Source organism: Lepidothrix coronata, unplaced genomic scaffold, assembly GCF_001604755.1.
Source record: "Lepidothrix coronata isolate B3197 unplaced genomic scaffold, Lepidothrix_coronata-1.0 Scaffold187, whole genome shotgun sequence".
NCBI lineage: Eukaryota > Metazoa > Chordata > Aves > Passeriformes > Pipridae > Lepidothrix > Lepidothrix coronata.
This window is the reverse complement of record NW_016690367.1, coordinates 1,113,861-1,140,923: the sequence shown is the minus strand read 5'-3', so window position 1 is coordinate 1,140,923 and position 27,063 is coordinate 1,113,861. Positions and strand designations below refer to the sequence as shown.

At 54.0% G+C, this 27,063-nt stretch overlaps 4 protein-coding genes across 7 annotated transcripts in view; 3 read left to right on the top strand and 1 right to left on the bottom strand.

Annotated features, from left to right (window-relative positions):
• The window catches only part of TRNAU1AP (tRNA selenocysteine 1 associated protein 1), a 21,530-nt gene extending 7,083 nt beyond the window's left edge, over positions 1-14,447 (top strand). Inside the window, exons 4-14 of one of the 2 annotated variants that reach the window (XM_017831070.1) lie at positions 326-492; positions 3,519-3,638; positions 5,057-5,219; positions 6,123-6,156; positions 6,304-8,055; positions 8,783-8,998; positions 11,081-11,245; positions 12,506-12,568; positions 13,135-13,181; positions 13,544-13,646; positions 14,117-14,447. In XM_017831070.1, the coding sequence (XP_017686559.1) occupies positions 326-492; positions 3,519-3,638; positions 5,057-5,219; positions 6,123-6,156; positions 6,304-6,440 (621 nt within the window). In that variant the 3' untranslated portion in view covers positions 6,441-8,055; positions 8,783-8,998; positions 11,081-11,245; ... (2 more) ...; positions 13,544-13,646; positions 14,117-14,447. Of the gene's footprint in view, positions 1-325; positions 493-3,518; positions 3,639-5,056; positions 5,220-6,122; positions 6,157-6,303; positions 8,056-8,782; positions 8,999-11,080; positions 11,246-11,929; positions 12,116-12,505; positions 12,569-13,134; positions 13,182-13,543; positions 13,647-14,116 lie in introns of those variants that run through there. The other variant, XR_001877431.1, reaches the window with a different exon arrangement.
• Positions 14,448-15,270: 823 nt separating this feature from the next.
• LOC108505219 (ras-related protein Rab-39B-like) lies at positions 15,271-16,660 on the top strand. Its single transcript, XM_017831006.1, has 2 exons — positions 15,271-15,530; positions 16,243-16,660. Exons 1-2 carry the CDS (start codon positions 15,271-15,273, stop codon positions 16,658-16,660), a joined length of 678 nt encoding a protein of 225 aa, XP_017686495.1.
• Positions 16,661-17,238: 578 nt separating this feature from the next.
• On the top strand, positions 17,239-18,815 carry LOC108505239 (ras-related protein Rab-39B-like). The gene is made up of 2 exons (XM_017831067.1): positions 17,239-17,453; positions 18,383-18,815. Exons 1-2 carry the CDS (start codon positions 17,239-17,241, stop codon positions 18,813-18,815), a joined length of 648 nt encoding a protein of 215 aa, XP_017686556.1.
• A 1,289-nt stretch (positions 18,816-20,104) lies between these two features.
• TAF12 (TATA-box binding protein associated factor 12) lies at positions 20,105-26,636 on the bottom strand. 3 transcript variants are annotated; one of them, XM_017831062.1, is made up of 7 exons: positions 26,553-26,636; positions 25,392-25,537; positions 23,556-23,807; positions 22,357-22,434; positions 21,493-21,607; positions 21,238-21,326; positions 20,105-20,572 (listed from the first exon to the last, which is right to left on the bottom strand). In XM_017831062.1, the coding sequence occupies exons 2-7, from the start codon at positions 25,458-25,460 to the stop codon at positions 20,537-20,539; spliced, it is 639 nt and encodes a 212-aa protein (XP_017686551.1). In that variant the 5' UTR covers positions 25,461-25,537; positions 26,553-26,636; the 3' UTR covers positions 20,105-20,536. The 3 variants fall into 3 exon arrangements, with proteins under 3 accessions (XP_017686551.1, XP_017686552.1, XP_017686553.1); XM_017831063.1 differs by lacking the exon at positions 25,392-25,537; XM_017831064.1 differs by lacking the exons at positions 25,392-25,537; positions 26,553-26,636 and adding an exon at positions 24,356-24,699.
• Between the last annotated feature and the right edge of the window lie 427 nt (positions 26,637-27,063).

Here is a 27,063-nt window from a genome sequence, read left to right as displayed (position 1 = left end):
TGTATTGGAAACAGCAAATCTATAAATGAGACATTAATATTTTCTTGCCATGTTAGAAATCCAGAGATGCCCTGTAAGAAGTAAGCAATTATCTTTAAATAAAAAGCAGTATTGAGTAGATTGGTTGTGCTGCTTGAATTAACTTGAAAAAGCAGAGTCAATGGCTTAAATATAATATATATAAGTATAATTTTAGTTAAGTAGCTTAACTGGTGACACTTTAAAATCTCCATTAAATGGTCTTTTAATATCACTTTTCTCCGAGGTCAAATATTTAGTCTAAATGGCAGCTGTCACTGAGCACATCTCTTTCTTTTTTTGTAAGATTGTACTTAAGAAGTTTTCTTTTGATCTCTTCAGTCCAGAATATTCCCTTTTTGTGGGAGACCTGACTCCTGATGTGGATGATGGGATGTTATATGAATTTTTTGTTAAAGTTTATCCATCGTGTAGAGGTGGAAAAGTTGTTTTGGACCAGGCAGGAGTATCCAAGTAAGTCCTCTTTTATTCATTCTTTTCTTTCACTGCAGATGCAGCAACAGAAAAGATAAAATGCAGCAAGGGGGGGAAAAAAAAAAGAATAGTTTTATCAGCTTAGATTTTAGTAATGTTAAAATACAAAGTCTGCAATTTCCTTGGGTTTTGATAGTCACCACGGGGGTGTTGTCACTCCTCTGCCAGCGTGAGGCCCTTTGTGTGTTACTGCACTGCTTAAAATGCTGACAAATGTCTTAAGTAAGCTGGAAGCACTCTCCTCCTGGACTCTCAGGTGGAACTGTGCTATTATTTAGGCCATTCCTGGGAGAGGGTTTTATTTCAGACAGGGTAGGGCACACAAAGCTGTGATTCACTGTCAGGTTCTCAGTAGCCGCCTCGTTTGTCTTTGCTGGAAATGTCTTGCCAAAAACAGATATCAAAAAGCTGGATTTCTTCATGTAATTAAAGCATTTTCTAAATAGCACGAAATTGAGCTGTGTTTTCCTAGGGGAGGGAGCAATTGGTGAGAACCCTTGTTTTCAAAGCAGAGCGTGGCTTGGTGAAGCACAATATTCTGATATAGTACCTGTTGCAGTGTTGGGACGAGACCCAAGTCTGTGGCTGTAGATCTCCCCACTTTCTCACACGAGGCTTCTCAGTCTTAGATATGTTGGTTTGAAGGAATCTCTGGAGTTCTGTGGTCCAGCTCCAAGCAGGACCAGTACTAGCTCAGGTCAGCCATGAGTTGAGTATCCTGGAAAACCTCCCAGGATAGAGACAGTTCAGCCTGTCTGGGCAGCCTGTTCCAGAGCTGCACTCTCTCTTCACGTGCAACCTGAACCTCTTGCAGAGCTGCTCTGTCACTGTTGAATACTTGTGCTGTCACTGCTACCTCACATGGGACTGACACTGCTGGGGTGGGCTCCAGGTGCCTCCTCTTCCTCCTCCTCCTCTTCCTCAGAGGTGTAAACCCCACAGACCCTGTTTTGTTGCACCTGCCCTGGTCTCTGCCCACGGAACAGGTGATGGGTGCTGCAGTTTGGGCCATGAGTGGGGCTTTGGGAGCTGCTCAGAAGTGCAGTTCCTCAAGGAAAGGGAATCTGTGGTAGCTTGGGAAGTGAGGAAGGAGCAGGGACTTGGAGTCCTCTTCCAGGGACGAGCAGAGCTGTCTCCCCCGGCAGTGCCAGCGTGCTGCCAGGGGCTTTGTTGGGACTTGTGCAGTTACTCAAAGCTGAGGCAACTGCAGGTGTCAGGGTGATGTGAGAGAGGAGCTTTGGGCTTGTGGACGTGCCCAGTGAAGGCCTGGCCCTTCCAGCCAGGGCTGGTGGATCAGGAAGGCCTCCTCCCAGCAGGAGAGCAGCCTGGAGCTGTGGTGCTGAGCCCGCTTCTCTGCTTCCTGCTGAGGGTGCAGGTGTGGGGCATTTTCCAAACTGCAGGGACAAGGCAGTGTGTCTGCCAGGGAAGTCCTGGCCACGAAGAAATGATTTCTTGCTGGGTTTTCTTCTGGTTTAGCTGTTGGTGTGGAAAAGCTAAGTTTCTGGAAGAGTTGGAAGAATCACTGTCTCCCTTGCTGCACCCACCATCAATTCCTGTACCCTACATCCAGCTCTTTAGCTGTCTGTCTCTATTTTGGAACTGCCAGTCTTCTCAGTTTCCCTTACATGCTCCTAGTCCCACCCAAAAGGCTGCAGGAGTCTTTGTGGCAGCTTAGAAACTTAGTTGGTTTTGTGTGTGAGCACCTTAAACTGCTCACACAGTTTCACAACACTGAAGGGTGACTTGCACTGGCTTAATTTGCCACAGTCCTTTGGCAGAGGGCAAGTTAAACAGAATGGGGGCCCATGTAGAGTTTTGCTCGTGCTTAATTATCCAGTTTGTACGTAGATAAGCCTGAGCTTTGATCTGGTATTTTTGTGAGGAAGACACTGCCAGACCTGTGTATTTGTATAAAAATAGATATTTGGGCTCGTGCTGGCCAAGATAATGAGTTTTCTGGGGCACAAACTGCTCTGGGACAGCTTCCAGTGGGGACCTCCCAGGGGGAGTAGGTGATGCTGCTTTCCAAATAAAACATTACTTGGTGTTTAGGAGTTCCCACAGAATAGATAATACATTGTAAACTTCCACCCTTGCTTACGGCTCGTTCTTTTCCCCAGCTAGACAAGTCCTTCCCTCCTAAACTCCTTCCTTCACTTAGATGGATTCCCTTACCCTCCCACACCTAAGTCTTTGATCTTTCTGCTGCATGAGGCAGCCCATCCCATGCTGGGATCCTGGCACTGCCCTCCTGGATGCTGTTGCATCGCTTCTGACTCACTGCAGCACCAGAATCCCACGCAAAGGACCGTTGGGCTTGGAGAGAGTTGGTGTTTCTCCTCTGGCTGCAGAGCAGAGCTGCCACACCACAGTGTTTTCACGGAGTCCAGGGGTCCTGGCTGTGCTGTCCCTGTCCCAGCTGTGCTCTCAGAGCAGGTTTTAGCTACTTGATGTTACAAGCTCGTTTTAAGCCCCGCTTTGGGAATGACAGAAAGCCTATTTGAATATATTCCTGTTGAGAAAGAACTTGACTGGAAGGTGCATCTTAGGGAAAAGCAGTGTTTTCCTTCACAGTGGGGCAGTTTGGGATGCGAGCAGTGCCTGTGTCTTGTCAGTGCTGTGCTGACTTGCAACTCTTTGAGATTATCAGAATCCTCCCAGCAGAGATTTGGGGCTTTACCACTGTCTGCTCGTGCATTTCGACACGGCTTGTGTCAGCTCCCTTCCAATTCTGCACGATCCCCCAGCACAGGAGCTGCTTTCTATTTGTCAAGCCCTTAAAAGCACCGCTGGAGCTTGGACCTGTGGCTTCAGGCACTTTGGAAAAGCAACTGAAAGGCGGAATCGTTTCATCTCTCCCAAAAGCAGGGACAACAACCCAAACCCACAGTGTTTCGCTCGCTGCGTTCCCCAAACCGATTTGAAATTTCACCGTAAATAACTTCTAAGAGGTGGCCCGGCTTTTTGGGGTTGGTTTTAATGTGGTCTATTCTGTGTCTCCGCAGAGGTTACGGGTTTGTGAAGTTCACAGATGAGCTGGAGCAGAAGAGAGCACTGACAGAGTGTCAGGGAGCTGTGGGGTTGGGCTCCAAACCCGTGCGATTGAGTGTGGCTATACCAAAAGCGTGAGTATGAGAGCAGCCAGGTGTTCATTATGAGTCCTCACATCTGCTTTTAAATGTGCTGTAGTGGTTTGGGGACATTTCCTGGATGTTTCCATCACAAAGTGAAGGAATCCCCCTGATAATGGGGAGCATCAGAATGCCCAGGAATTCAGAGAAATTATAACATTAGCTCAAGACTAAGCGTGTTCCACTGTTTTTAATTGTATACATTATAAAATCCACACACATGTACCCACACTGTAGTTAAATATGATTGTTTTTAAAGTGTATGTTCCTTTGCTTTTAACTGAAATAGCCTAAATCTGCTTATTGATGTCTGGATAGCAAAGCTCAATTACCTTGCTAATTCTATTATGATGTCTACTAAATATAAGTATTTTGGGGCAGGGATTAACTTTTTTTTCTGTGTTTGTTCAGAACCTGATACAATGAGATCCTGGTCTGACTTGGGGCTCGTAGCACTAGGGTAATACGAATCATAGTAATTGCTCCCTATTTGAATAATATTTAGATTTTCAGAAGTCTTGGGGGGGAAAGGAAGAGAAAAGCAGAAAAAAGAGGTGTACTGTGGTGAGAAGATTGATGTTTCCTTCTTCCTACTTCTCACGAATTTCATCACTAGCTTTTTATGTGTGACATACCTTCATTTTCAAACGATGTTTGCCATCTCATTTCAAATCTTGATAGTCAGGTGGGATTCCAAGTTCCTTGGGAATGCTGCCACTTTATGGAGAGGAATGGGAATTTTAGTCAGCTCACAGGGTACTTAAGTTTATTTTTTGATTACCTGTAGTTCTTTTTATTTCATGAACTCTTCCAACTCTGTGCATAGAGGACCTCTCAGTTCAGTGAGAAAGGGGACAAGTCATTGCTTAGGTTTCTGTGTGACAGTGGCAGAAGGAAGAGGGTTTTGTCCGTTCTTATTAAAGAAAACTCCAATTTTTTTTGCAAGGCTTTAAGTCTTTAACTCTTCATGTAAAGCAAGATTCAGTACCTTGTCTCAGGAAGCTGCAGATTACTTAACTTCATCCTATTTATCAGAAGAAAAAAAGGGGCCCAAGAATCTGGATTGTGGTTCAGGATTGTTCTAAAACTGAAGCTCGTGGTCCTGAACTCTTCCCTTCCCAAAGCCAGGAAGTGACCCTAAATTAACTCCTAAAGAATGAAAGCAATGTTTATTAATGAAGAGGAAGAGGAATGCAGGAAAGGGCGTTAAATTTAAACCACTTCTTTCTTTATGCAAACGTATGCAAATGATAAATACTGCTGTAGTAAACAGTGAATATATTTTAAAGACTGAAAACTGCATGTTAGACTAAGCCTTGTCTATGTACCAGACTGTATCTTAAGCTGTTTCACTGCTTTTTTCCTACTTGTTCTGCACTATTTGCAACTCACTCCTGCTTTATTTTTTGAAGTAACCGCGTGAAACCAATGGAGTACAATCAGATGTACAACTACAACTACAACCAGTATTATCAACAGTATCACAACTACTACGCCCAGTGGGGGTACGACCAGAACACGGGCAGTTACAGCTACAGTTACCCCCAGTATGGCTACACACAGAGCACCATGCAGGTAGGGCAGCCCAGAACCACCCCAGAGCTTGCCAGTGGGGGTGGGAACGTTTTAGCTTCAAGCTCTGAGGATCACAGGATGTCCTGAGCTTGAAGGGACCCACAGGGATTATGGAATCCGACTCCTGGCCCTGCACAGACACCCCAACAATCCCACCCTGGCCCTCACAGCGTTGTCCAAACCCTCCTGCAGCTCTGGCAACCTTGGGGCTGTGCCCACTGCCCTGGGGAGCCTGGGCAGTGCCCAACCAGCCTCTGGGGGAAGAACCTTTGCCTGAGATCCACCCTGAGCCTGCCCTGACACAGCTCCAGCCATTCCCTGGGTGCTGTCCCTGCTCCCCCAGAGCAGAGATCGGAGCTGCCCCTGGGGAGGAGCTGCAGCCCCCGCTGAGCTCTGCCCTCAGTCTCCTCCAGGCTGAGTAGAACAAGTGATCTTAATAACAGACCTCTTGATAATGAGTTCTTAATAGAGCTGCTCTCTGGTGTTCAGTAGTACCTGGTGTGTCCTGTTGCCTTATGTGAGGTAAAATGTTGCCCCTTACACTGGGTAAGGACACAAGGGGTCTCTTAATACAGTTTTCAGGGTAGAAGGGTTCTCTTGGTACAGGCAGCGCTCAGGCAGCCTTCTGGGATCCTTCCTAAGGCTTGTTTTAAAGGACAGAACACATCAGAACAGCCACCCCACTTCACCCCAGGAACTGCAAGAACTGCTGCCTCTGTCAGAGGTTTAGTGTGGGATCTCCCCCGTGGAGTGTTGGGAGTGGAACACAGGCTTATGTGTGAAGAATTCTGTTGTAATCACTCTGATATAAAAGTCAGTCTCTGACAGTACCAATCAACAGGTGATGCCTGTAAAAGAAAAGGTAATTATCTGCTGTCCTAAGGGGTTTGTTTCTCCTTGCAGACATACGAAGAAGTTGGGGAGGATGCACTGGAAGGTACGTTTCTCAAATTCTGTACTGAAATTGTCTGTCTGTCCTGCACTGACCAGAGACAGACCTTCCCAGTTTGGCCCTGATTTCGGTGTGTACCATCCCTTTATCTTTGAGTAAATCTGAGAACTTTGCCTTTCCCCCCCCCTGCAGATCCCACGCCTCAGTTAGACGTCCACGAAGCGAACAAGCAGTTCATGGAGCAGAGCGAAGAGCTGTACGATGCCTTGATGGACTGTCACTGGCAGCCTTTGGACACTGTCTCCTCAGAGATCCCAGCTGTGTTATAGCCTCGTTGCTGAGGCACTGTGGCTGTGGAATATCCCACCAGTGCACTCCGGACTGATCCGCCGGATCCCGCGGGATCAGAGGTGGCCCTTTCCCCACCCAGGCCTGGGACTCGGAGTACAGGAGGACTGTGGCCCTTTTCCTGTACAGAACAAGTGTCGTAGGAGCATCATGGTAACCTTGATTCATGGTGAAAATTAGAACTGCAACAGGTTTATTCCTTTTTGTCTTGAAATGAACTCCTGATACTTGTTGGGAATTGTAATTTATAAACTTTCGACGAGGTGGCACAGGGGAGAGACTCTACCCCATCCTACAATAAAAAAGTTGGTCTTTTAAGTACAAATTACCCCTTGCATTTTGGTTCCTGCCCATTTTGGTTCTTTCTGTTTGGCTGCCCATTCAACTTGTCTCCAGCCATTTGGCCCAACACTTGTGAATGTGTTACTTTTAAAAAGAAAGATCATTGTTGGATGCCACTGAAAGGTCTCCAAAGGTTTCTAGTGACTGGGTAAGGTTGCTGTAACTTGAGCACGGGATGAAAACTTGTGTTCTGGTTAAGCTAAGCTGTGATCATGAGCTAGAAAGTTTGGTGTTCTTAAACAACCTACCTGAAGAGCACTTTGGAGAGAAAAGACAGAAAGGAGTGTTAGAAAACTACAGACCAATGCCTTTTACCTGGTGATCTCTTGCACACCTGACTTGCTTCTCCACCTGTGTGTGAGGAAATAATTCCCCATCAGCCAAGCAGTTTAAAAACACTTTAACCAGCAACCATATTTAAATGTTATTTTGTGTATCATGCCTTTATTTTTTTATTGGTCTCGTTAATGTTGAGATTTTGTAGCGTCTTCCACTGTCCTGCCAGAGGGAAACAGAAGATCTTGCAGCAAAAAACGGGTCAGAGCAATCTCACTGATATATTGTGCAACAAATTGTTGTGAACCTGGAAAGCAGTTTTCTACTGGATGTTGTATGAGCTGGGTGGACAAGCAATATAAATAAGCTGATATTATGTTGCATTAGAGGTGAAAGTGAAAATAATAGCACTTATGTACGTATTACAAGCCCTTTTCAGGCTTTTGTGCCTTAAACTCTTGGAGAAATAGGAACAGAGAAACTACCTGTAATAAATGTCTATCCAAGGAATAGTTTGGTAACTGAAATTGCTGCTGCCGAGCGTTTCGTTGCCTCCCTGCCCATGTTGATGCAGAGATTTGCCACAAGATTTAAATACTTTGATAAAGCTACTTCTACTACACCTTTGTTTGTGTCCATAATTATGATCTATTTGTCAGTCTGTGGTTTTTTCCTTAACAACTGCACCTGGGGATGCGAGGGACTGGAGTTAAGTTTTCCCTGACCGAGTGGAGCTGGAGGACTGCTGGACTCCTGCCTTCTCATCTGCTGTGAATTATCCCTCCTGCTGTGCCCCTAACTGTGCTGCTGCCAATGTCCTCACCTTCAGATCCTCTGAATTTGAGGAAAGGAATGTGCCCTGTGTGTTCTGGGAGTTTCAGAGGCGGCAGAAGTGGAAGAGAGCAGAGCTTTTATATCTTCTGCTCAGCTCAGAGCAGCCCCTCTTCCTGGGAAGTTCAGTGGAGTGGCATTTCAGAGGTGATGTAAAGAAGGGGGGTTTATGTCCTGCTGTTAAGCACTTCCTGCTGTTAAACACTTTCTAGATCGTTCTGTTCCTGTGCTGCCCTGTGTGCCCTTCCTTCTCCTCTTTGGGAGCTGTCTTTCCCCACCCCCCCAAAATTTTAGCTTTTTAATGCAGCCATCTCAGTTTGCTGCAGGAGTGACCTGAAGACACAATTTATTGATCAGTATAAGTTTACTCTCAGCTGCCCAGCATTGCTACCCTGTGGAGCATTTCCCAATGCCTGGATAAACCCTCTCCATCCAGGCCTGTCCCTAGAGGAGAGAGGAGCAGGTTATCACCTCCCACCGCCAGCAACCCTGGGGGAATGTAAAATCCTTTTACTCTCTGCTTTTGTTTTCATAGTGGAAGAAAAATGGTAAATATTAGTCCAACTCATCCTGACCCCTAATTCCTGGGAGAGCTGGGCACGTACAGACCCTCAGGAGGAGCAATTTGGGAGCACAGAGGCCAGCAGGGATGACCTGCTGACGCTGTTTACTGCTGCTGCAGAGCCCAAAATAGCTCCTGCGTTTCCTTTTAAGAGAGGTTGATGTGAGGCTCTGGGCCACATTCCCTGGAGGTGTGAGCCAGCCTTTTGAGGTTGGGTGGGAGAATCTCAGCCAAGGGTTCTGTGGAGCTCTTAAATCTGTTTTGTTTTTTTTTACTGTGTATCACTTAACTCGCCTTAATGTTCATTTTCAGCTCCCGGCCGTTATTGCAGCGTCTGAAGCACAGAAGAGGCTTTTATGTGGAGCTCCAAAACAGCCCATCACCTGGAATTTGTAGGGTTTGTGCTTTGGAATCCAAGTCAAACAGAGTGTGGGATTTTTTTTTTCTCCTGGGTGGCTACAGGAAAAGCCTGGATTAATTACCATTTAGTGTCACATGGGATGAAAGACAAGGACTCCGTGTAGTAAGGTAAATCCTGCTTTTATCTTCGTGTGCTCAAGGCAAGAAATCCCAGGCAGGTGATATCACAGCTCCCTGGGATTATGTAATTCCTGAAAATTGCATCCAAATCTGCCACTGAGATTATGGAGCACTCTGCCTTTCAGCAGGCAGGGTTTGTAGCAATTAAAACAACAACCCAAACGCTCTTGTTGAAGATGAGATAATCCAATTTAGATGAAAGTGCAGGGACTCAGATTCCCATTTGAGTTACACAAACTGGGAAAAGTTCAGCAGAGCTGGAGGGACGTGGGTGTGTTTGGACTCTCCAAAGGGTGAGCTCTGAGGTTGTGGGGTGGCCTGTTGCCATTAGCTTGTGTTTAATTAAAAGCTTGACAATACACACCAGGGGTGGCCTGGGAGAGATCCTGACCCGCTTCCAAAGGGATGAGGAGTCTGGAAGCATTTCTTGAGCTGATCTGGGGCTGGGTCAGGGGGCTGACAGGGGGCTGACTGTGATGATTTTTTTCCATGTGAGTCTGACTAGACAAAATTCCTGTTACTTGGATCAGTGTCAGGACACGGGTTCATATCCCGCACACTGAGACGTACCCAACACCCTCAGGAATTTCTCTGAATCCCTTTTGAGGAACAGAGATAAACATTTGACTCCGATCTTTCCGTGCTGGGTTTCTCATTACTGCCTTGTTAATCCCCAGCTTCTGCTAAACAAAGATCTGAGAGGAATTTTTACCTTCCAGCCTTGCTATCTCCCGGTGCATCTTGTAAATCATACTGGATACACCAGTTTCTGGATTTAACTTGGGATTTGCTTAGACATGAAATGAATTCAGTGGCAGGATAGGGTATGAATTTGAAATGCAATAGCAGAAACTGCTAGAGCTGGTTCAGGAAATGTCACTGATAGGGCTCACTTTCCCTTTTTGCCTGGTGGAAAACGTCTCCTTTTTTTTCTTCCTTTGCAATTGTTCCCCAGTCAAAATGGTTTTCCCAAGTGCAGTCAGTTTTGTAGGAAGGGTTTTGGGGTTCTGCTTGGCACACACCCTGTTTTCTCAGGGACAGGGTGGGATTGTTGGGGTGTCCAGCCCATGACCAGGAGTTGGACTCGATGATCCTTGTGGGTCTCTCCCAACTCAGCATATTCCATGATTCTACAATTCCAATGTCATGCTGCTTCTGCTGTTAAATTTCCAGGGAAAAAGCAGTGATGGATAACACAGTTAAGGTGAAAAAGATTGAGAGCTGATCATGGCCAGGGCTTGGCTTGTCCCAGGGGGCCACAGGCACAACAAACCCCTGAGTCACCTAATTCTCCCCTGCTTTTCCTCACTGATGGTTTTCACAGAGCACATCCCTGTGCACTGCCTGCTCCCACCTGTCAGGGGATGGGAATTGCAGGCTCTTCCAGCATTTTCTCCCTGTCCTGCGCTGTGGAAGAGGCTGGTGAGAGGTTCCTGGGAGGTTTCATCGGGGACTCGCTGACTGTGGATGTGCAGTGGGATTTTCCCTGCTCCTCTTTGGATCTCCATCCATCTTCCTGTGGTGGGCTGAGGTCTGCTGGGCATCCAGTGCTTTTCACTGTTGCTCTTTGGGGGGGATTCTCCCAGTTCAGCCTCTTCCCAAACAATGTTTACCAAGGTTTGAATACCTGGGGAAGACTGGGGTTGGTTTTTTTCCTACAGTGATCTCCCAGTTCCTGCCCTGCCCTAGGATTTGAGAGGGAGATTTTTAGGTTCCTTTTGCACAAGTGGCTGTGCCAAGGAGACTCCAGGGAATGCCTCGTGATTTGGCAGAGCAGCTGGGAGATCCATGGAGGAGGAGGAGAATGGGAGCAGCTGCTGGTCCCCTGTCCCTGCCAGCTTTGACAGGGGCTGTCTTTGCAAGGGTTTGGCCACAAAGTTGGGGGCTCATTTCCAGACTTGGCTTTAAATGAGTGCCAGGTTTATTTTGTTGCTGGTCTGGCGTGTTTGGGGGGAGCTACCAGTTGGAAAGGGCTATTCCTGAGCACTGGGAATTCTTTCATCTGTTAATTTTGCTCAGAACAGGTTAAAAACTGACTGTTCTCCCCCATCCTTTTTGCCCTTTCTCCAGGGCTCAGGCAGGGAGCATTCCTGGGCTTTTCCAGCTGATTTCCCACGGTGGCTGTGCCTTCAGCACCTGCAGCTGTTCCAGCACTGCCTTCCAACCCTTTGGCAGGTGCTCCCACTTTAAATCCTTTCCATGGATTATGGATCACGAGCCAGGAGTCTGACAGAGGTATTTTGTTGGCAGACTTTTGTTTCCAAGAAACTTTCCTTCTATTCCCTGAGGGTGGGATGTTCCCCCCCAAGTTCCAAAAGGGAGGAAGGAGTAGGGAAAAGGCAGCTGCTGCCTTCAGCTTTTCCAAGAGCAGCCCCTGACGTGCCTCTTGGATGGAAGAGGAGAGAACTGTCTTGGTGCCACCTGGATTGGAGGGTCTTTGAGGTGGGGAGGGGGAGCACAGCTCACGGGTGGGGAATCATGGAATTGTGGAGTGGTTGGAGTTGGAATGGACCTTAAGGATCATCCAATTCCGATTCCTGCTGTGGGCAGGGACACCTTCCACTGGAGCAGGTTGCTCAGTGGGGTGGGTTTGTCGTTTGGGAAGTGGGATGGGATGGAGTGGGATGGCGAGGGGTGGGGAGGGAGGGAGGGAGGGAGGGATGGATGGCGTGGGAGAGATGAGTGGATGAACAGATGGATTGAGGGATGGATAATAAATGGGTAGATGGATGGGATGGATGGATGGAGATGGAGATGGATGGGGATGGAAGGGGAAGGACGGACGGCGGGGACCATGGGCAGCTGAAACTACAACTCCCAGCAGCCTCTGCTGCCCCAGTAACCAATCAGCGCGCGATGCCGCGCTATAAAGGGCGGGCGCGGGCCGCTTCCTTCCTCTCTCGGTGATGGCGGCGGTCCGGGCGGGCAGTGCTGGGCCCGGCGGGAGCATCCCTCGACATCCGCCGCCATCCGCCCTTCCCGGGGCTCCCCCGCCGCCCCGGCTACCCGTGGGCACCTCGCCCCGCGTGGCGGAGCTTCGGGGCGCTCCGATGGCCTGGAAGGGCAGCGCGACCTTGATCCGTCCCGGGCCGGGCCCGGCCCCGGGTGAGTGAGGGAGGGACCCCCGAGGCTGAACCAGCCCCCGTCCCGGGGCCCCGCGGGCCCTTCCGGCCCTATCGAAGCTGTGTCTGTCGGTGCTGTGGCAGACTCGGTCAAAAAGGAGCCGAGAGCGAAGGGATTTTCCCCGACGGTCGCCGCTCAGTTGGAGCCTCCGTAACTGTCCGGCAACATCTCGGGAAAATACACGGCCCGGGAGGGGCCGGAGCTGGGGGGGAGTGGAAGGATTGGCGCTGGAAGGAAGCGGCTGCCCCAGATCCCTGCTCCTGGGGTCCGAATTGCTGCACAGGGAGGTGGGAGCGGGCGGGTATCCCACCTCCCTGTTGTTTTAAGATACTTTATGTACCTGAAGCTCAAGACTCTGTTCTTCCCCAGCAGCATCCTGGTGATCCCGGAGTGTGGGATGGCTGGTGGCAGCCTCGCTCTGGCAGCATTCTGCAGGTGAGGTGGGAGATCCAGGCCCTGGATTCTCCTTTAGGTTGGGAATTTGGGTGGTTTCGTGGCCTCCCTGGGCCAGAGCAGGGACCAGCAGCATTTCCTGCCCCTCTGCCCTAGGACGGTGCCAGCATGTCCTTCTTCCAGGGATGTGGATCTGCTGGGCCCTGCAAACTGCCCTTAGTTCTTGTTCCATCAAGATCAAGTGTGTGGAATAAGGGCAGTCCTCTCTCTGGGCCAAGCTAGAGGCAGAACACTGGGAAGCAACCCTGATCCAAAGCCGGTGGATCACTGTCACAGGCTTTCCTGGCTGAGCTCCGTGTTTATCCGCATGTTTATCCAAGAGCTGTGGCTCCACACAGTGGCTGCAGGTCTCCAACAACATGCCAGAGCAACGGGAAGGTCTTTGACTGCTGGGTCTCCTCTGCCCGTGGCTGTCACTCGCCCCTCCTATATATTTTGGGGAATTGGGCTGTTCCTTGTGGTTTCAGGGTGGGATGAGTCAGGGATGTGTCCCCAGGAATCTGCAGCCTGCTGCTGATTTTTTTTAAGGGTTTTGTGATGTCTTTCAGGATTCCTGGGTGTTTCAGAGCTCTCCTGCCTGATGGATAGACCCCAGGTAGGAACGTGGTATCCATGTTGGAGCTCCACAGCTCATCCCTCCAGTTCCCTTTCCCATTGGATCTGAATACCGATCTTGTGGTCGAAAAAGGAGGAAGAGTGAAAATTCACCCTGGTCTAGGGCTCTCTGCGGGTGTGTCCTGTCCTGAGAGGGGCCAGTGGGAAGACAGGCTGTGCCAGCCTCCCTCCTTGGGGAAGGCTGGATGGGAGGCAGGGAAATTCCTGCTGGGGAGAAGGGATAAATATTGGGCACGGAGGGCAGGGGTGTTGTGGTGGGTGGAAGGCTGGGGTTTATGTGGGGGGATCTGAGCCATGGATTTACAGGGATCCTTCAGCTTCACTCTGGCTCTGTGTTTTCAGGAATTACTCACTGAGAGAGAATGAGAGCTTGTGAACCCTCTCCCAGGGGGTCTGATTTGCTTCCTGTGGGCCTGAGTTGTGGGGAAGCTGCAGCGTGGAGCAAGTGAGTGTCCTGGTGTTGGCTGGGCAGGAGGTTTGGATCGGACATCAGGAGGAAATCCTTCCCTGTGAGGGTGGGGAGGCCCTGGCACAGGTTGCCCATCCCTGGGAGTGTCCAAGACCAGGTTGGACAGGGCTTGGAGCAACCTGGGCTAGTGGAAGGTGTCCCTGCCCATGGCAGGGGGTGGGAACGAGATGAGCTTTAAGGTCCCTTCCAACCCCAACCATGTGAGTGTTTCCCTGGGAGCAGTGCCTGGGTGGGATCAGTGGCAGCACAGCCTGGTCTGTGATGACTCCTGTGTCTGGAGACTGTTGGATGAGTCCTGCGGATATGGGGCTGAGGCCAGGCATGAGCTACCCCAAAACCACTCTGGGGTGGGGAGGGGACAGCCAGGAGCTCCTGAGTGCAGGTGGGATCTAGCACAGCACCAAGCTTGACTGCTCCTCACTCAGCTGGATTATTCTTTTTTTCAGGTCTAAGCAGAGCGTGGAGCTGAATTGAGCCCATTCCTGAGGGGTTCGTTGCCATGTGGTACTTTACCAGTCCTCCAGCAGTGGGAGCTCTGCAGAGCCAGATCCCGGCTCCTTCTCGAGCCGTGAGCTTCTCCGGGCAGGATCCACTCCTGGGCTCCACTCACCCACATTGCAGGGACAGGGAACTGCTTTGGCTCCGGGTGCTGCTCAAGATCCTGTTCTGACACTGCGTGGAAGAGCAGTCCCTTCTGTGGGGTTTCCTCAGGAGTGGAGTTATTTAATATTAGTGGATATTAAATCTTGGAGGCTCAATAAACACAATTGTTTGAAATCCTTGTGGCGTCTCCCATGTTTGGGGTGTGTTGGGATGGGGTGAGACTGGGCTGGCTCTGAGCCTGGCTGGGGGTGATCAGTGCCAGGGGATCTGAGCATCCCCTTCCAGTGATGCTCCAGTGTGGGATCCTGTCCCTACTGCAGCACCCACCCCTGGGGTGTCCCCACGGCCCTGGGTGGGTATCCCTGGAGTGCAGGAACACACCTGGACCATCACAGAGGTGCTGGAGCAACTCCTGCAATCCTACACTTCCCAACACCCTCGAATGGGGCTTTGGTGATGCCAGTGGCCCGGTTTTTCATGATGGACAACAAGCAGGGATGTAGGGGTCACAACAGCTTGAGAGTTGTCATTCCCTGTCCCGGGATGGCTGGGCCATGGCAAAATCCCCTGGGGTGACCTGGCTGTTTGGCAAGAGCACCTTTGTCCAGTGCCTCTGATCCCTTTTCCCGGTGGGGACTCTGGAGCCCCTTCCCTGTGGAGCCTGTCCCTCCCAGCTCTCCCAGGACCTCAGGGGGGACAACAATGTGTCTGTGCACTCACAGCCTCGCTGTCCCTTTGTCACCAAAGCCGGGCAGCAGGACAGACCTGGCATGTGACAACGGCAAACAACACCCCGGGGACAGGAGGATAAGACCGAACAACACCCCGGGGGCAGGAGGATGAGGACGGAGAAGCTTCTCCCTCCTCCCGGGGACGGTTTGTTTGTCTGCCCGGGTGACTGCGGGGCCAGAGCCGTCCCTGTCCCCAGGTGGGGTGGGGACAAGAGTGGAGACCTGCCCGTGTCACCGCCAGCACAGCAGTCGGGATCCAGCCGGTCATGGGGACAGTGACAGATTCCCCGCAGGACCCCGACCCCGGGGGACACTTCCAGTTCCGCGTTATCGTGCTGGGGGACGCGGCCGTGGGCAAGTCCTCGCTGCTGCGCTGCTTCGCCGAGGGGCCGGGGGAGGGTCCCAGGGGTCCGGCCACCCCCGGCCCCACCGTGGGCGTCGAGTTCTACAGCCGGACCGTCCCGGTGCCGCCCGCGGGCAGGGCCAAGCTGCAGCTCTGGGACACGGCCGGCCAGGAACGCTTCAGGTGAGCTGGGGACGGGGACACAGCCCCCATGCGGGACCCCAGACCCAGCGGAGCGTCCCCCCCACTCTGGACTGGGTGTAAATCCCCGGCGGGCGTGCGGGGACAGGCAGCGATGCCTCGCTGGGACGGCGACGCTTTAGGGGACAGTGAAATCTTGTGCTGAGCTTGTAGTGACTCCAGAACTGGCTTTTGGGAGACAGCCAAGGGGGCAGGGCTTGGGGAGAGTCCTGGGATGCTGCTCCTGGGCTGCTGGTGGGCTGGGGATGGATGGTTTCTCTCCTGATTGCATCAGGAGCTCCTGGGAGTGTGGAAGAGGCTCAAACGGGACACAAAGGGCTGGAGAGCCGGTGCCGCGGCTGGACTGGGGGTTCCACGCTCTCCCCGTCCCTGGGAGCCTTTTTGGGACCCCAGAGTTGGTCTGGGGGTGCCCTGTTTCTGTCCAATGCTTGGCCTGGGGGTGCTGCCCCCTCCCCACTGCGCTCCAGGCTGTTGGGGGGGACGGAGGGACCCCAGAGCCCCTGAAAAACACGCCAGTGTCTGGACTGGGAAGGGGGATGCTGAACAGAAAGGTAGGATGTAAAGGCCCCGGCAGGTCTCCTTTTCCACTCCTCAAGTCCCGACCGGCACCCAAAAAGCCCCTCAGCCCCATCCCAGGTATGTCAACGTGGGGGCTGCCCCAGAGCCCCTGGAAACGCCCCCTGGGTGTGCCCAGGTCCATCACCAGGTCCTTCTACCGGAGCGCGGCGGGGGTGCTGCTGGTGTTCGACCTCACCAACCGCGCGTCCTTCGAGCGCGTCCCCGAGTGGCACCGCGAGGCCGCGGGGGGGGGGGACTGCCCCGCCTTCGTCCTGGTGGGGCACAAGTGTGACCTGGAGGCCGAGAGAGCCGTGTCGGCAGAGGAGGCCGGGCACCTCGCCGCCAGCCTGGGCATGGCCTTCGTGGAGACCTCGGCACGCAGCAACCTCAACGTGGACTTGGCCTTCCAGATGTTGGCAGGGGGCATCCAGGAGGCCCTGGGACGGGGGGTCCTCGCTCCTCACCAGGGCTGTGATGGCATCAGGCTCATCCCCAGCCAGAGCCGCCGCCAGCCCCTGGCACGGGGGGAGCCCCGGGAGCGCTGCCAGTGCTGATGGGGACAGGGAGACACGGGACCCTCCACCCGGGACCCTCCACCCAAGGGGATGTCTTTCTCTCTTCAGCCAGGCTTGGGTTTATTTCAAATCTTAATCTGGGGACTCTGAAAAAATAATGCTCTGCTGTAGGAGTGTTTTTAATAAACCTGAGGGTTTTCCACACTAAATAAAGGCTGTGCCAAGAACCGGATGCCAGGCAGGGACACAGCGCTCGACCCACAGCATGAGGGGTGCTCTGATTTGGAGGGGGGGTTGGCTGATGGGGTTACACCCCCCCATGTCTGTGTCACTTTTGGGAGCCTCCTGTCACTGGGAAAATGGGAGCAGGAACACCCGAGTGGTTCCAGCTGGACGGAGCCAAAATAAAGGGAGTGAAGGGGCTCCAAAGGGGCCACCCCTGGGAAAATGGGACCAGGAACCACATCCAGCTGGATGGAGTCAAAATAAAGGGAACGAAGGGGTTCCAAACCGGCACCCCTGGCTCTGGGAACGCCTCCTGGGTGGAGGAGCTCCCTGCCTGCCCGGACACGCGCCCGGCGCGGGGGCGGCGGGGCCCGGCACCGGTGGAGGCACCGATGGAGCCGCCGTGGCAGTACCAGTTCCGGGTGATCATGCTGGGGGACTCCACGGTGGGGAAATCCTCCCTCCTGCGGCGCTACACCGAGGGCACCTTCCTGGACGCCGTCAACCAGACGGTGGGGGTGGATTTCTACGTCCAGTTCGTGGAGCTGGAGCCGGGGCTGAGGGTGAAGCTGCAGTTCTGGGACACGGCCGGGCAGGAGAGGTTCAGGTGGGTCCGTGGGGTGGGGAGGGGTGAGGGAGGTGGGTGTCCCACCCTGGATTTGGGGTGGAATGATGTGATCCCGACCCCAGGGAGGTCCTGGATGGGGCTGTGTTCCCACTGGTCCCTTTGGTGGGGGAGCCCCATGTGTGAAGAACCAGCGAAAGCCAAGGGAAAGGAGCACTTGGTTCAGCTCTAAAGGGGGGGTGGGCCCTGCTCCAAGCACTCCTCTGTCCCACAGCTGCAGAGGGGCTGGGGAAGAAGCTGGGAGCCCACTGGGAGCTGGGCAAAGTGGTTTTCCAAAGTGGTTTACAGCTCAGATGCCAGGAGCCTTCACACCTCACTGTGGGGCTGCCACTGCTGGCCGGGTGGCTGCTGGGGACAAGGGAACTCAGGAGATGTGGCTGCAGGGATGAGAGAGCTCCAGGACTGTGACTGAAGGGGAGGGAAAACTCCAGGACCACGGCTGCAGGGGTGGGAAAGCTCTAGGACCATGGCCACAGGGAGAGGAGAGCTCCAGGACTGTGACTGAAGGGGAGGGAAAACTCCAGGACCACGGCTGCAGGGGTGGGAAAGCTCTAGGACCATGGCCACAGGGACAGGAGAGCTCCAGGACCGTGTCTGCAGGAATGGGGGAGCACTGGGACATGGCTGCAGGGCTGGGGGAGCTCCAGGACTGTGGCTGCAGGGACAGGAGAGCTCCAGGACCATGGCTACAGGGCTGGGGGAGCCCCGGGGACAGTGGCTGCAGGGGACAGACAGGCTTTGGTGGCCGAGCAGGGACAGAGCCGCCCTTGGAGCCCTCACTGACGCAGCCAAAGGGCCGATTCTCCACCCTCTCCCTGTGCTTCGGGCAGGGGAGATGCAGCCCGAGGTGGCACAGGCGACCTTGGGGGGGCCGCTCACCCCCTTTTCCCGGCCTCCCCCCCTCCCTCAAGGTCCGTGACTCGCTCCTACTACCGCAACTCCGCCGGGGGGATGCTGCTCTTCGACCTCACCAACCGCGCGTCCTTCGAGAGCGTGCGGCGCTGGCACCGCGACGTGACCGACACGGTGCAGCCCTTCGGCGTCGTCTTCCTGCTGGTGGGGCACAAGAGCGACCTGGCGGGGCAGCGCCGCGTGGGCCGCAGGGAGGCCGAGAGGTTGGCGGCCTCGCTGGGCGCCCAGTACGTGGAGACCTCGGCCAAGGACGCCTCCAACGTGGCCCTGGCGTTCCGGATGCTGACGGTGGCCATCTACCAGGCGCTGCGGACGGGGAGGTTGGCGGCCACCGAGGCGTGGGACGGGGTGAAGAGCAGCGTCCCCCTGCCCGTGCCGCCCAAAGCTCGGCTGTCGGAGAAGGAGGGGAAGGGGAAGAGGTGCTCGTGCTAGAGCTGGGGACACGAGGGCTGGGGACGTGCTGGGATGTGGCCCCCCTGCTGCACATCAGCTTGCCAGGACAGGGTGGCAAGTGCTCTCTGCTCTCTCTTAACAACTGTAAGAGTTGTTAAACGGTTTAATTTTAACAGTTTAGGGCTCACTGTGGAAGATTTGGTGGTTAATGGAGCGGTTTTCGAAAGGACGGGGAAATAAAGTAGCAATAAAATAAAATGAACGTTGCAAGGACCCTGAGGCATGCTCGTCCTCTGCACATTCCAGTGATCAACGTGCCCAGGACTGTGGCTGCAGGGACAGGAGAGCTCCAGGGTTGTGGCTGCAGGGATTGGGGAGCTCTCATTCCTTCAGCTGCAGGAAGCTCTCGGTGCTCCCTGCCTGCTGGGTAATTGTTTTGTAATCATGGGGCTGTGCAGGTTTGGCCATCACACAGTGATCCCACCTCGGTGGGGGTGGAGATGCAGCAGGAAGGGGCAGCACGGGAGCATTAAACACCCCTGGTCATCCCTCTGCCTGCCTGTGTTTCCTGGGGAAGCAGCAGTGCTTAGGCTGCCCTTGGAAAGGGTGGAATGTCCAGGTGAGACTTCAGGCACCAGCAGAGGTGGGTGTCATCCCATTCCCCTCTTCTCTCTCCTGTACTGACCAAGTCCCAAATCATAAAGCCCTAAATTCTTTAAATCTTCCCAAATACAATTAGAAATAAAAGATTTATTATGTAACTCAGGTAATATCTGATTATCACTCTGGCTCAGGACCTGCCTGAGTCCAAAGCAAAAATCCTTCTGGTCTAGAAGGGGCTGGAGGGGAAGCCACAGGAGGAGAAGCTGAACTTGGGTTGCTCAACCTGGAGCAGAGCAGGCTGAGGGCAGAGCTCAGGGGGGGCTGCAGCTCCCGAGGGGCAGCTCCGATCTCTGCTCTGGGGGAGCAGGGACAGCACCCAGGGAATGGCTGGAGCTGTGTCAGGGCAGGCTCAGGGTGGATCTGAGGGAAAGGTTCTTCCCCCAGAGGCTGGTTGGGCACTGCCCAGGCTCCCCAGGGCAGTGGGCACAGCCCCAAGGCTGCCAGAGCTCCAGGAGGGTTTGGACAATGCTCTGAGAGACAGGGTGGGATTGTTGGGGTGTCTGTGCAGGGCCAGGAGTTGGATGGATGATCCTCGTGAGTCCCTTCCAGCTCAGGATATTCCATGATTCTGCTCCCTTTAAATCCCCAGGAGAACTCCCACCAGGACACAACCCCTGCCACCCCTCTGCAGTGCTGCCTGAAAAGCACGAGCCCATGCCAGGAGCTTAGATTAATAATTTCTTTATTCATGTAAAACAAACGCAAGTATTTATATAAACACTGACATTACAAAGTACTGGAGCAGGAAGGAGGAAACAAAAACCTCTACAGATGCTTCTAATACTGTCCCACACACGACCAAATGCTCTGTCCCTTGGGTAATCGATCACTTGCACGAGAAACCACTTTCAAGTCACAAATAAAAGTCTCTCCTTGAGATACGTCGCGCTCTGAGGAGGAACAAGGAAAGGGGCAGAGAGTGTTTTTGGCAGATCTCCTCGTAGAGTCAAGATATTGCTGCACCGTTAATAAAAAATAGATGCTTCTCTGTAAAGCACTAAAAAAAAAACATCCCACGGGTGACATCGTGGAGGCTTCAGTGGAGAGGCAAAATATCCCAAACTGCACTGGCGGCGTCTCCCAGCTCTGCCCAGGGGCTATTTCTTGGTGGTTTTGCGGATCAGTGCCATCCTCTGCAACAAGGAAAGGGAAAAATGTGGGAAGCTGAGCAGCTCAGAGCAGGTGACTGCCCAAACCAGCTGCAGCCGTGCAGGAGTGAGGCATCCCAGATGCTCTGGGGACGCTGCCTGACCTGCTCCCACACAGGTCTGTCAGGTCTGCTGGAATCCTAATGGGGTCCCAGGCTGGAGCCAGAGGAGAAGGAAGTGTCTGTGCTGCTCCACTCGGCACCCCGGGGCAGTGGGATCAAACCCCACCTCAAGGCCCCCCCTCTGTGCCCAGGGGGAGCTGCAGCATCACCCAGGAACCCTCCAGCTCCTTCCTGGCTCTGACTGTGCACTTCAAAAGCAATGGATTAATTCAGTTTAAAGCAAAATTAAAGGTGTTTTCAGTCCCTTTGCACAAAGACAGAGACAAATCTGCCAGGGGCAGCTGAGAAGTGCCTGTGTGCAGCTCCCAGCTGGTTTTAACCCTCCCAAGCTGGGCTGGCCCTCAGACTTGTGCCCTTAGGGCACAGTCAGCACTGCAGAGGAGCCACAGCAACCTCAACCCTCTCTGCACTAACAGGCCAGGAGGATCTGGGAGTCATTTCAAGCCCAAACCACTCGGAGGAGGCCACAATTTCACCACCTTCCCCGTACCAGCCACGTGATTCCCAGCGTTGTGAGGGCTCCTTTACCTGTTTGTGAGCTTCTGTAGTGCAGGCTTTTTTGTAGGGCCTGATTTCTTCAGAACCAAAGCCCGGGATCCACATGTTCCACTGGCGCTCTGGAATCACAGAAGGCTTTGGGTTGGGAAGGACCAGAGAGCTCATCCAGCTCCAAGCCCCTGCCACGGGCAGCGATGCTTTATCCAGCCCAACACCACAGCCTGACTTCAGGAAGTGCCCCTGGGTCTCAGCTGAGGGGAAAAAACACACGTACAACTCACTCACCAAGGTGCAACTGGACGTCTTTGACCTCCAGGGTGTTGGACTTGCGGTGCCGCGCGAGCTGGCAGGCGGCGGTGACCACGCTCTCGATGAAGTCATCAGCGATCTGCAGCAGCATCTGGGGGGAACAAGGGCCACAGCCAGCCTGGTCAGCTCAAATCATGTGGGAGGGATGAAAACGAGCCCTCAGAAGCTGGTATTTAGAAGCGTGGAACGCTCCGAGTTGGAAGAGACCCACAGGGATTATGGAATCCAACCCCTGGCCCTGCACAGACACCCCAACAATCCCACCCTGGCCCTCACAGTGTTGTCCAAACCCTCCTGGAGCTCTGGCAGCCTTGGGGCTGTGCCCACTGCCCTGGGGAGCCTGGGCAGTGCCCAACCAGCCTCTGGGGGAAGAACCTTTGCCTGAGATCCAACCTGAGCCTGCCCTGGCACAGCTCCAGCCGTTCCCTGGGTGCTGTCCCTGCTCCCCCAGAGCAGAGATCGGAGCTGCCCCTGGGGAGGAGCTGCAGCCCCCCCTGAGCTCTGCCCTCAGCCTGCTCTGCTCCAGCTGGACACACCAAGTGCCCTCAGCCACTCCTCATATGGCCTCTCCTGACCCTTCACCACCTCAGTGTCCCTCTTTTATGTCCCTCTATTATGGTTTTTGTATCTTTTCTGTATCGTGGTGCCCCAAACTGTATTTCCCCCAGGACTGTATTTCACAGCTTTTTGCAACAGACCCATTTTGGCACTGGGACACAGAAAGACAGGGATGGCTGAAGGCTGCAGGAGAACAGAGAGGTGTCAAATGAATGGTGGAAATGTCTGTGAAAATACCCAGATGAGCTCTTTCTGCAGCCCCTGCCGTGGGTTGGTACCCACCTCCTCCACATCTTCATCCAGCTGCTCGTTGGGATCCACCTCACGCACCAGGTCCTGCAATTTCTTCTTGGTTAAAACCTGAGGGTGTGGGAGAAGAAGGATTTACTGCCCTGCTCCAGCAAAGCAGCAGCACAGCCACAAACACCCCCTCCCCCGTGCTCCCAGGGCCCAAGTCACACTGTTGACACAGTCTATCAGCTCAGGAATGGCAGGGATAAGGAATATCAGGTGTTAAGGAGTCATTTTGGAGCACCAGGGGTTGCTCTGGGCAGAGAGGGGAATGCAGCAGCCAGGATAAATATCTCCAGCACCAAACTGGCACCAAAATGCTGCTGGCAAGGGTGGGGGGAAAAGCAAAACTACAACTTTTAAGAGGAAGAGAGCAAGTGTAAGCAACATATCAGTGACTAAAGCTGTGCTCAGGGCACGAGGGAAGTATTTCCATGGCTCTAGTGCTTATCAGCTTTAGTGCTTCTCATGGAAAACAGAGATAGGTGAGTGCTGGGTTATCCCAGGGCAGCAGCCAAACGTGGCAGGGAGCAAAAACCACACTGGGCTTGACCAACAGGATGCTGAGTCTTAAAAGATCTGGATGGAAGTTGTCAGCCTGCTCGGGTGATCCAGGCACAGGTGGGAAATTCCTGCCTTTCCTGGTTCCCTCGCTGCTGTGCCTGTGTTTGTGGGGGGGTCTGGTGCAATTCCTGAGAGCCCCAGTGAAGCCATAAGGGAGCAACCCCAGGGCAGCAGCTTGTTTCATGCACATCAAAGCCTCCAGAGGTTGGAAGGGACCTTAAACCCACCTTATTCCACCCCCTGCCACGGGCAGGGACACCTTCCACTAGCCCGGGTTGCTCCAAGCCCTGTCCAACCTGGCCTTGGACACTTCCAGGGATGGGGCAGCCACAGCTTCTCTGGGCAACCTGTGCCTCACCACCCATTTCCCCCCAAATTCCTCCCATCTAAACCCCATTTAAAAAGAATTTCCCCCCAATATACATTTTCCTGAGACTGCAAAACCCACAGCATCCTTTCCACCGGCCTGGAAGCAGCTGGAAGAACTCCAGGAAGAAGTTCTGCTCCCTCAGTAACTGACACTTTAACAGACACAAAGTATTTGCTGGTGATTTAAGGAGGGAGAAAGGAGCCAGGGGCAGGGCTGAGCATCATCCCTGTTGTCCTGGAGTCAGGGATGGAATTACCTGGTTGCTCTCAGGGCTGAGCCTGCCCCCTCCACTGGGTGTTCCAGGCATCTTGGCCACGGTGGTGCTGTTGGCCATGGAGCTCTGGGGGGGGGTGCTGGCTGGCTCTGGCTTGATGGAGGAGAAGTTGGAGAGGTTGATCAAGGTAGAAGGGCCAAACTGGTTCATAATCTGCTGGGCTTTAGATTTTAGGTCATAAAGCTTGTCCAGGTCCTGCTTCTTCTTGGGATTGTGGGGACCCAAGCCAATCAACTGGGAAAGGAAAGGAGAGCCAGGGTTAGAGGCAGACAGGGAGTTCAGTGGGGTGGACAGGTCTTTGTCCTGAGAAAACTGGAGTTTATAGAAGATCAGGAGTCTCTGGACACAGCAAGAAGGGAGAAGTGATGTTTAAGTAGACGAGAAAACCTTCCCTGGTGTGTGGAAAATGAAGTTTGCCAGAAGCACAGGCCAGTGACAGCAGCACTGACCCACCCACCCCCTCACCCCTTGGGCTGAACCCCCCCACTCCCACCCCGCTCAGGGCCTTCCAGAACCCACTTCCCACAGCCAGTTTTGAGGAACAGGCCACACAGAGCAGATTTAAGTGCAGCAGCACAGGATCCCTCATCCCCACACTGCAGGGGTCTCAGGAGAAGGCAGGGCTCAGCCTGCCTGGAGTCTCATTTTTGGCAGCACCAGGCTGCCAGCCCGGCCTGCAGAGACCCCTCCACGTGGGACTGACAACAGCGGGTCCATTTTGGGTGCTGGGAGCAGAGTCTGGGAGCTCAGAGGGGCAGGAACACGTGTGTGTGTGCCCACACCTGCCCATCGTTCCTCCTGCACTGGGCAACCAACAGCCACAGGAAAAGGGCTGGGATTTATGGAGCTCCTGAAGGTGAACCAGAAGTGGGCTGTGGTTACACAGATCCTCCAGGTGCCTGAAGTGTCTCAGGATCTTGGTCACAGGCTGACTGGCTCTTCCTCTGTTCCACAGCTGGGAGGCTCTAAAGCCCAGGCTGGGTGAAGTTTTGCTCTGTCCTCACTTTGCTCCACGACAGGAAACTCATCCAAACCCTGCACCTCCCACTGCCACAACCACCACAGGCACCAGGGATGGGCCTCTCACGGGGAAGGAGAGTTCAGGGAATGGTTTGACGGCAAAACCCTTTGTGGAAGGGACAGAGGTGGGTGGAAAACAGCAGCTGAGGCTGAACTTACAAAAGAAGAGTCTGTTTAACCAGCTTTACAGGACGTTCACACAGAGTGTCTGCCCCCTGAGCCACAAACAGACATTTCCCCCTCATCAGAGCAAGCCTGGTTAGTCTGGATTAGTTAAACCCACACCAGAAAGCACACAGGAACACTCAGAGGCAGCTGCTTTAGTGCTTCACTCCAAGGCACACTCATGCACCTGCAGGCAGGGATTTATACCCCAGACACCCTCCTGCACTGCCCTCAGCAAGTCTCCAGCTCAGTTTTAACTGGATTAACGATGGAAAACCACGGCACTCACACCCTGAACCCCCTCAGCTGTACTTGGGGCCGAGGAGCTCAGCACAAGACCAGGAGGGACCTCCAGTCTTGGTTTTAGCTGGAGCTCGTCTCAGGCTGTTCACCCCACTCCTCACTTCCCAAATCCACCCAGCAGGAATTCCTGCCCACCATGCAGGGCAGGGAGCACCCAAACCCTGGGGCAGAAAGCCCCAGAACCCTCAGGAAGAAGCACAAAGTGGTTTTGCTGGTTTATTCCAGGATCTTACCGCACCCTCCATGTGCTGCCAAGATCCCTGGACACAAAACCCGCGGGATGAGCAGGTTCCCAGGGCAAATCCCACATGCCAGCCCCCTTTTACTTACAGCTATCTGAGTGTCTAGATCTTTAATTACATCAGCAACTGCTGTGGGCCCAGAGGGTGCAGAGGCCATGGCCCACAGCCTTCCCAGGGTGTCACCAGCCAGCAGGACCTACTCTGGCCTCCTCCTCTTCCACACAACTCCCAATCCTACAGGAACACCAGATATTTTTTTTTGTATCACCCATCCTTTATCAGATGCTGAGAGGAAGCAGTTTCACACGTTGTCCTCACTACAGGGCCAAAGGTTTCTCTGACAGATCACACAGTGGCTGCTGCAGAGGAGGAGCATCCCACGGGATCCTGAAGAAATACATGGCCAAATTCCTCCTTTTTCTGCCAGGAAATGGGAGCATCCTGGTGCCTGCTGGCGTGCAGGTGAGCCCAGGCCCCACAGCAGCAGGTCCCTCCAGGGCAGGAGATTTGGGGGCAGTGACAACTGGGACTGGTTCAGCTCTGGGGCAGCACAGGGTTAGAGCTGCAACTAAAATCCATGTTAATGCCTAACAGCACATTCCCTGGAGGGCTCAGGGGGCTCCCATTTCCATCAATCACAATAATTTTCACATCTAAATACAACCACAGAATCAAGGAATGGTTTGGCCTGGAAGGGATGTTAAAGACTACCCAAGTTCCACCCCCTGCCATGGGCAGTCACACCTTCCACTAGCCCAGGTTGCTCCAAGCCCCGTCCAACCTGGCCTTGGACACTTCCAGCGATGGGGCAGCCACAGCTTCTCTGGGCAACCTGTGCCAGGGCCTCCCCACCTTCACAGGGAAGAATTTCTCCCCAATATCCCATCTATCCCTGCCCTCTGCCAGTGGGAAGCCATTCCCCCTTGTCCTGTCCCTCCATCCCTTGTCCCAAGTCCCTCTCCAGCTCTCCTGGAGCCCCTTTAGGCACTGGAAAGAGCTCTAAGTTCTCCCTGGAGCCTTCCCTCCTCCAGGCTGAACACCCCCAGCCCTCAGCACTCAACACCCCCAGGGGGATGGGACCGAACCCCCTCCCCGCGCTGAGCGCGCCGGGCGCCGCGGGGGCAGCGCGAAGGTCACCGAACGCCACCGGCACCGCGCAGCGCGCCCGCCCCGGGGCTTCCTCCCACACTTGCAGCCGTGTCGAGCCCCCCGGAGGCTCCGCGAATCTCGCCCGGGTCCCCCCCCGTACCTCCCCATGACCCGCGGCCGCTCCGAGGCCCCGCCGCGCTCCCTCCGCCGACACCGGGGCAGCGCTTCCGCTTCCGGGCGCGCCTCCGCCAATCGGGAGCGCGTCCGCCCCTGCGCGCGCGCGCCTCCGCCAATCGGGAGCGCGTCCGCCCGTGCGCGCGCCGAGGCGCTCCCGCCAGAGGCGCCCCCCCCCTTTCCAACTCGGAGCGGCCACAGGGGAAGGGGGGCGTTCCCAGCATGCCCCGCGCGGTTTGCATAGCGCCGACCATTGCGAACAGCGCGGAAACGGCGCTTTTTTTTTAGGCGAAAAGCAGCACGAATGGCGAAAATAAAGGGAGAAACGTATGGAGAAAGGACGACGGAGCAGAGGTACACGCATGGTTTAGTCGGTCGTTCCCGTGCCTCGCCCTGACCTCAGCGGCGCTCCGGCGCTTTGCGGGGCGGGGCGGGCGCGGGCGGAGCTTTTAAAAAGGGCTTCTGCCGTGCGTGGCACGGGGGGGCCCTGCGCCGCC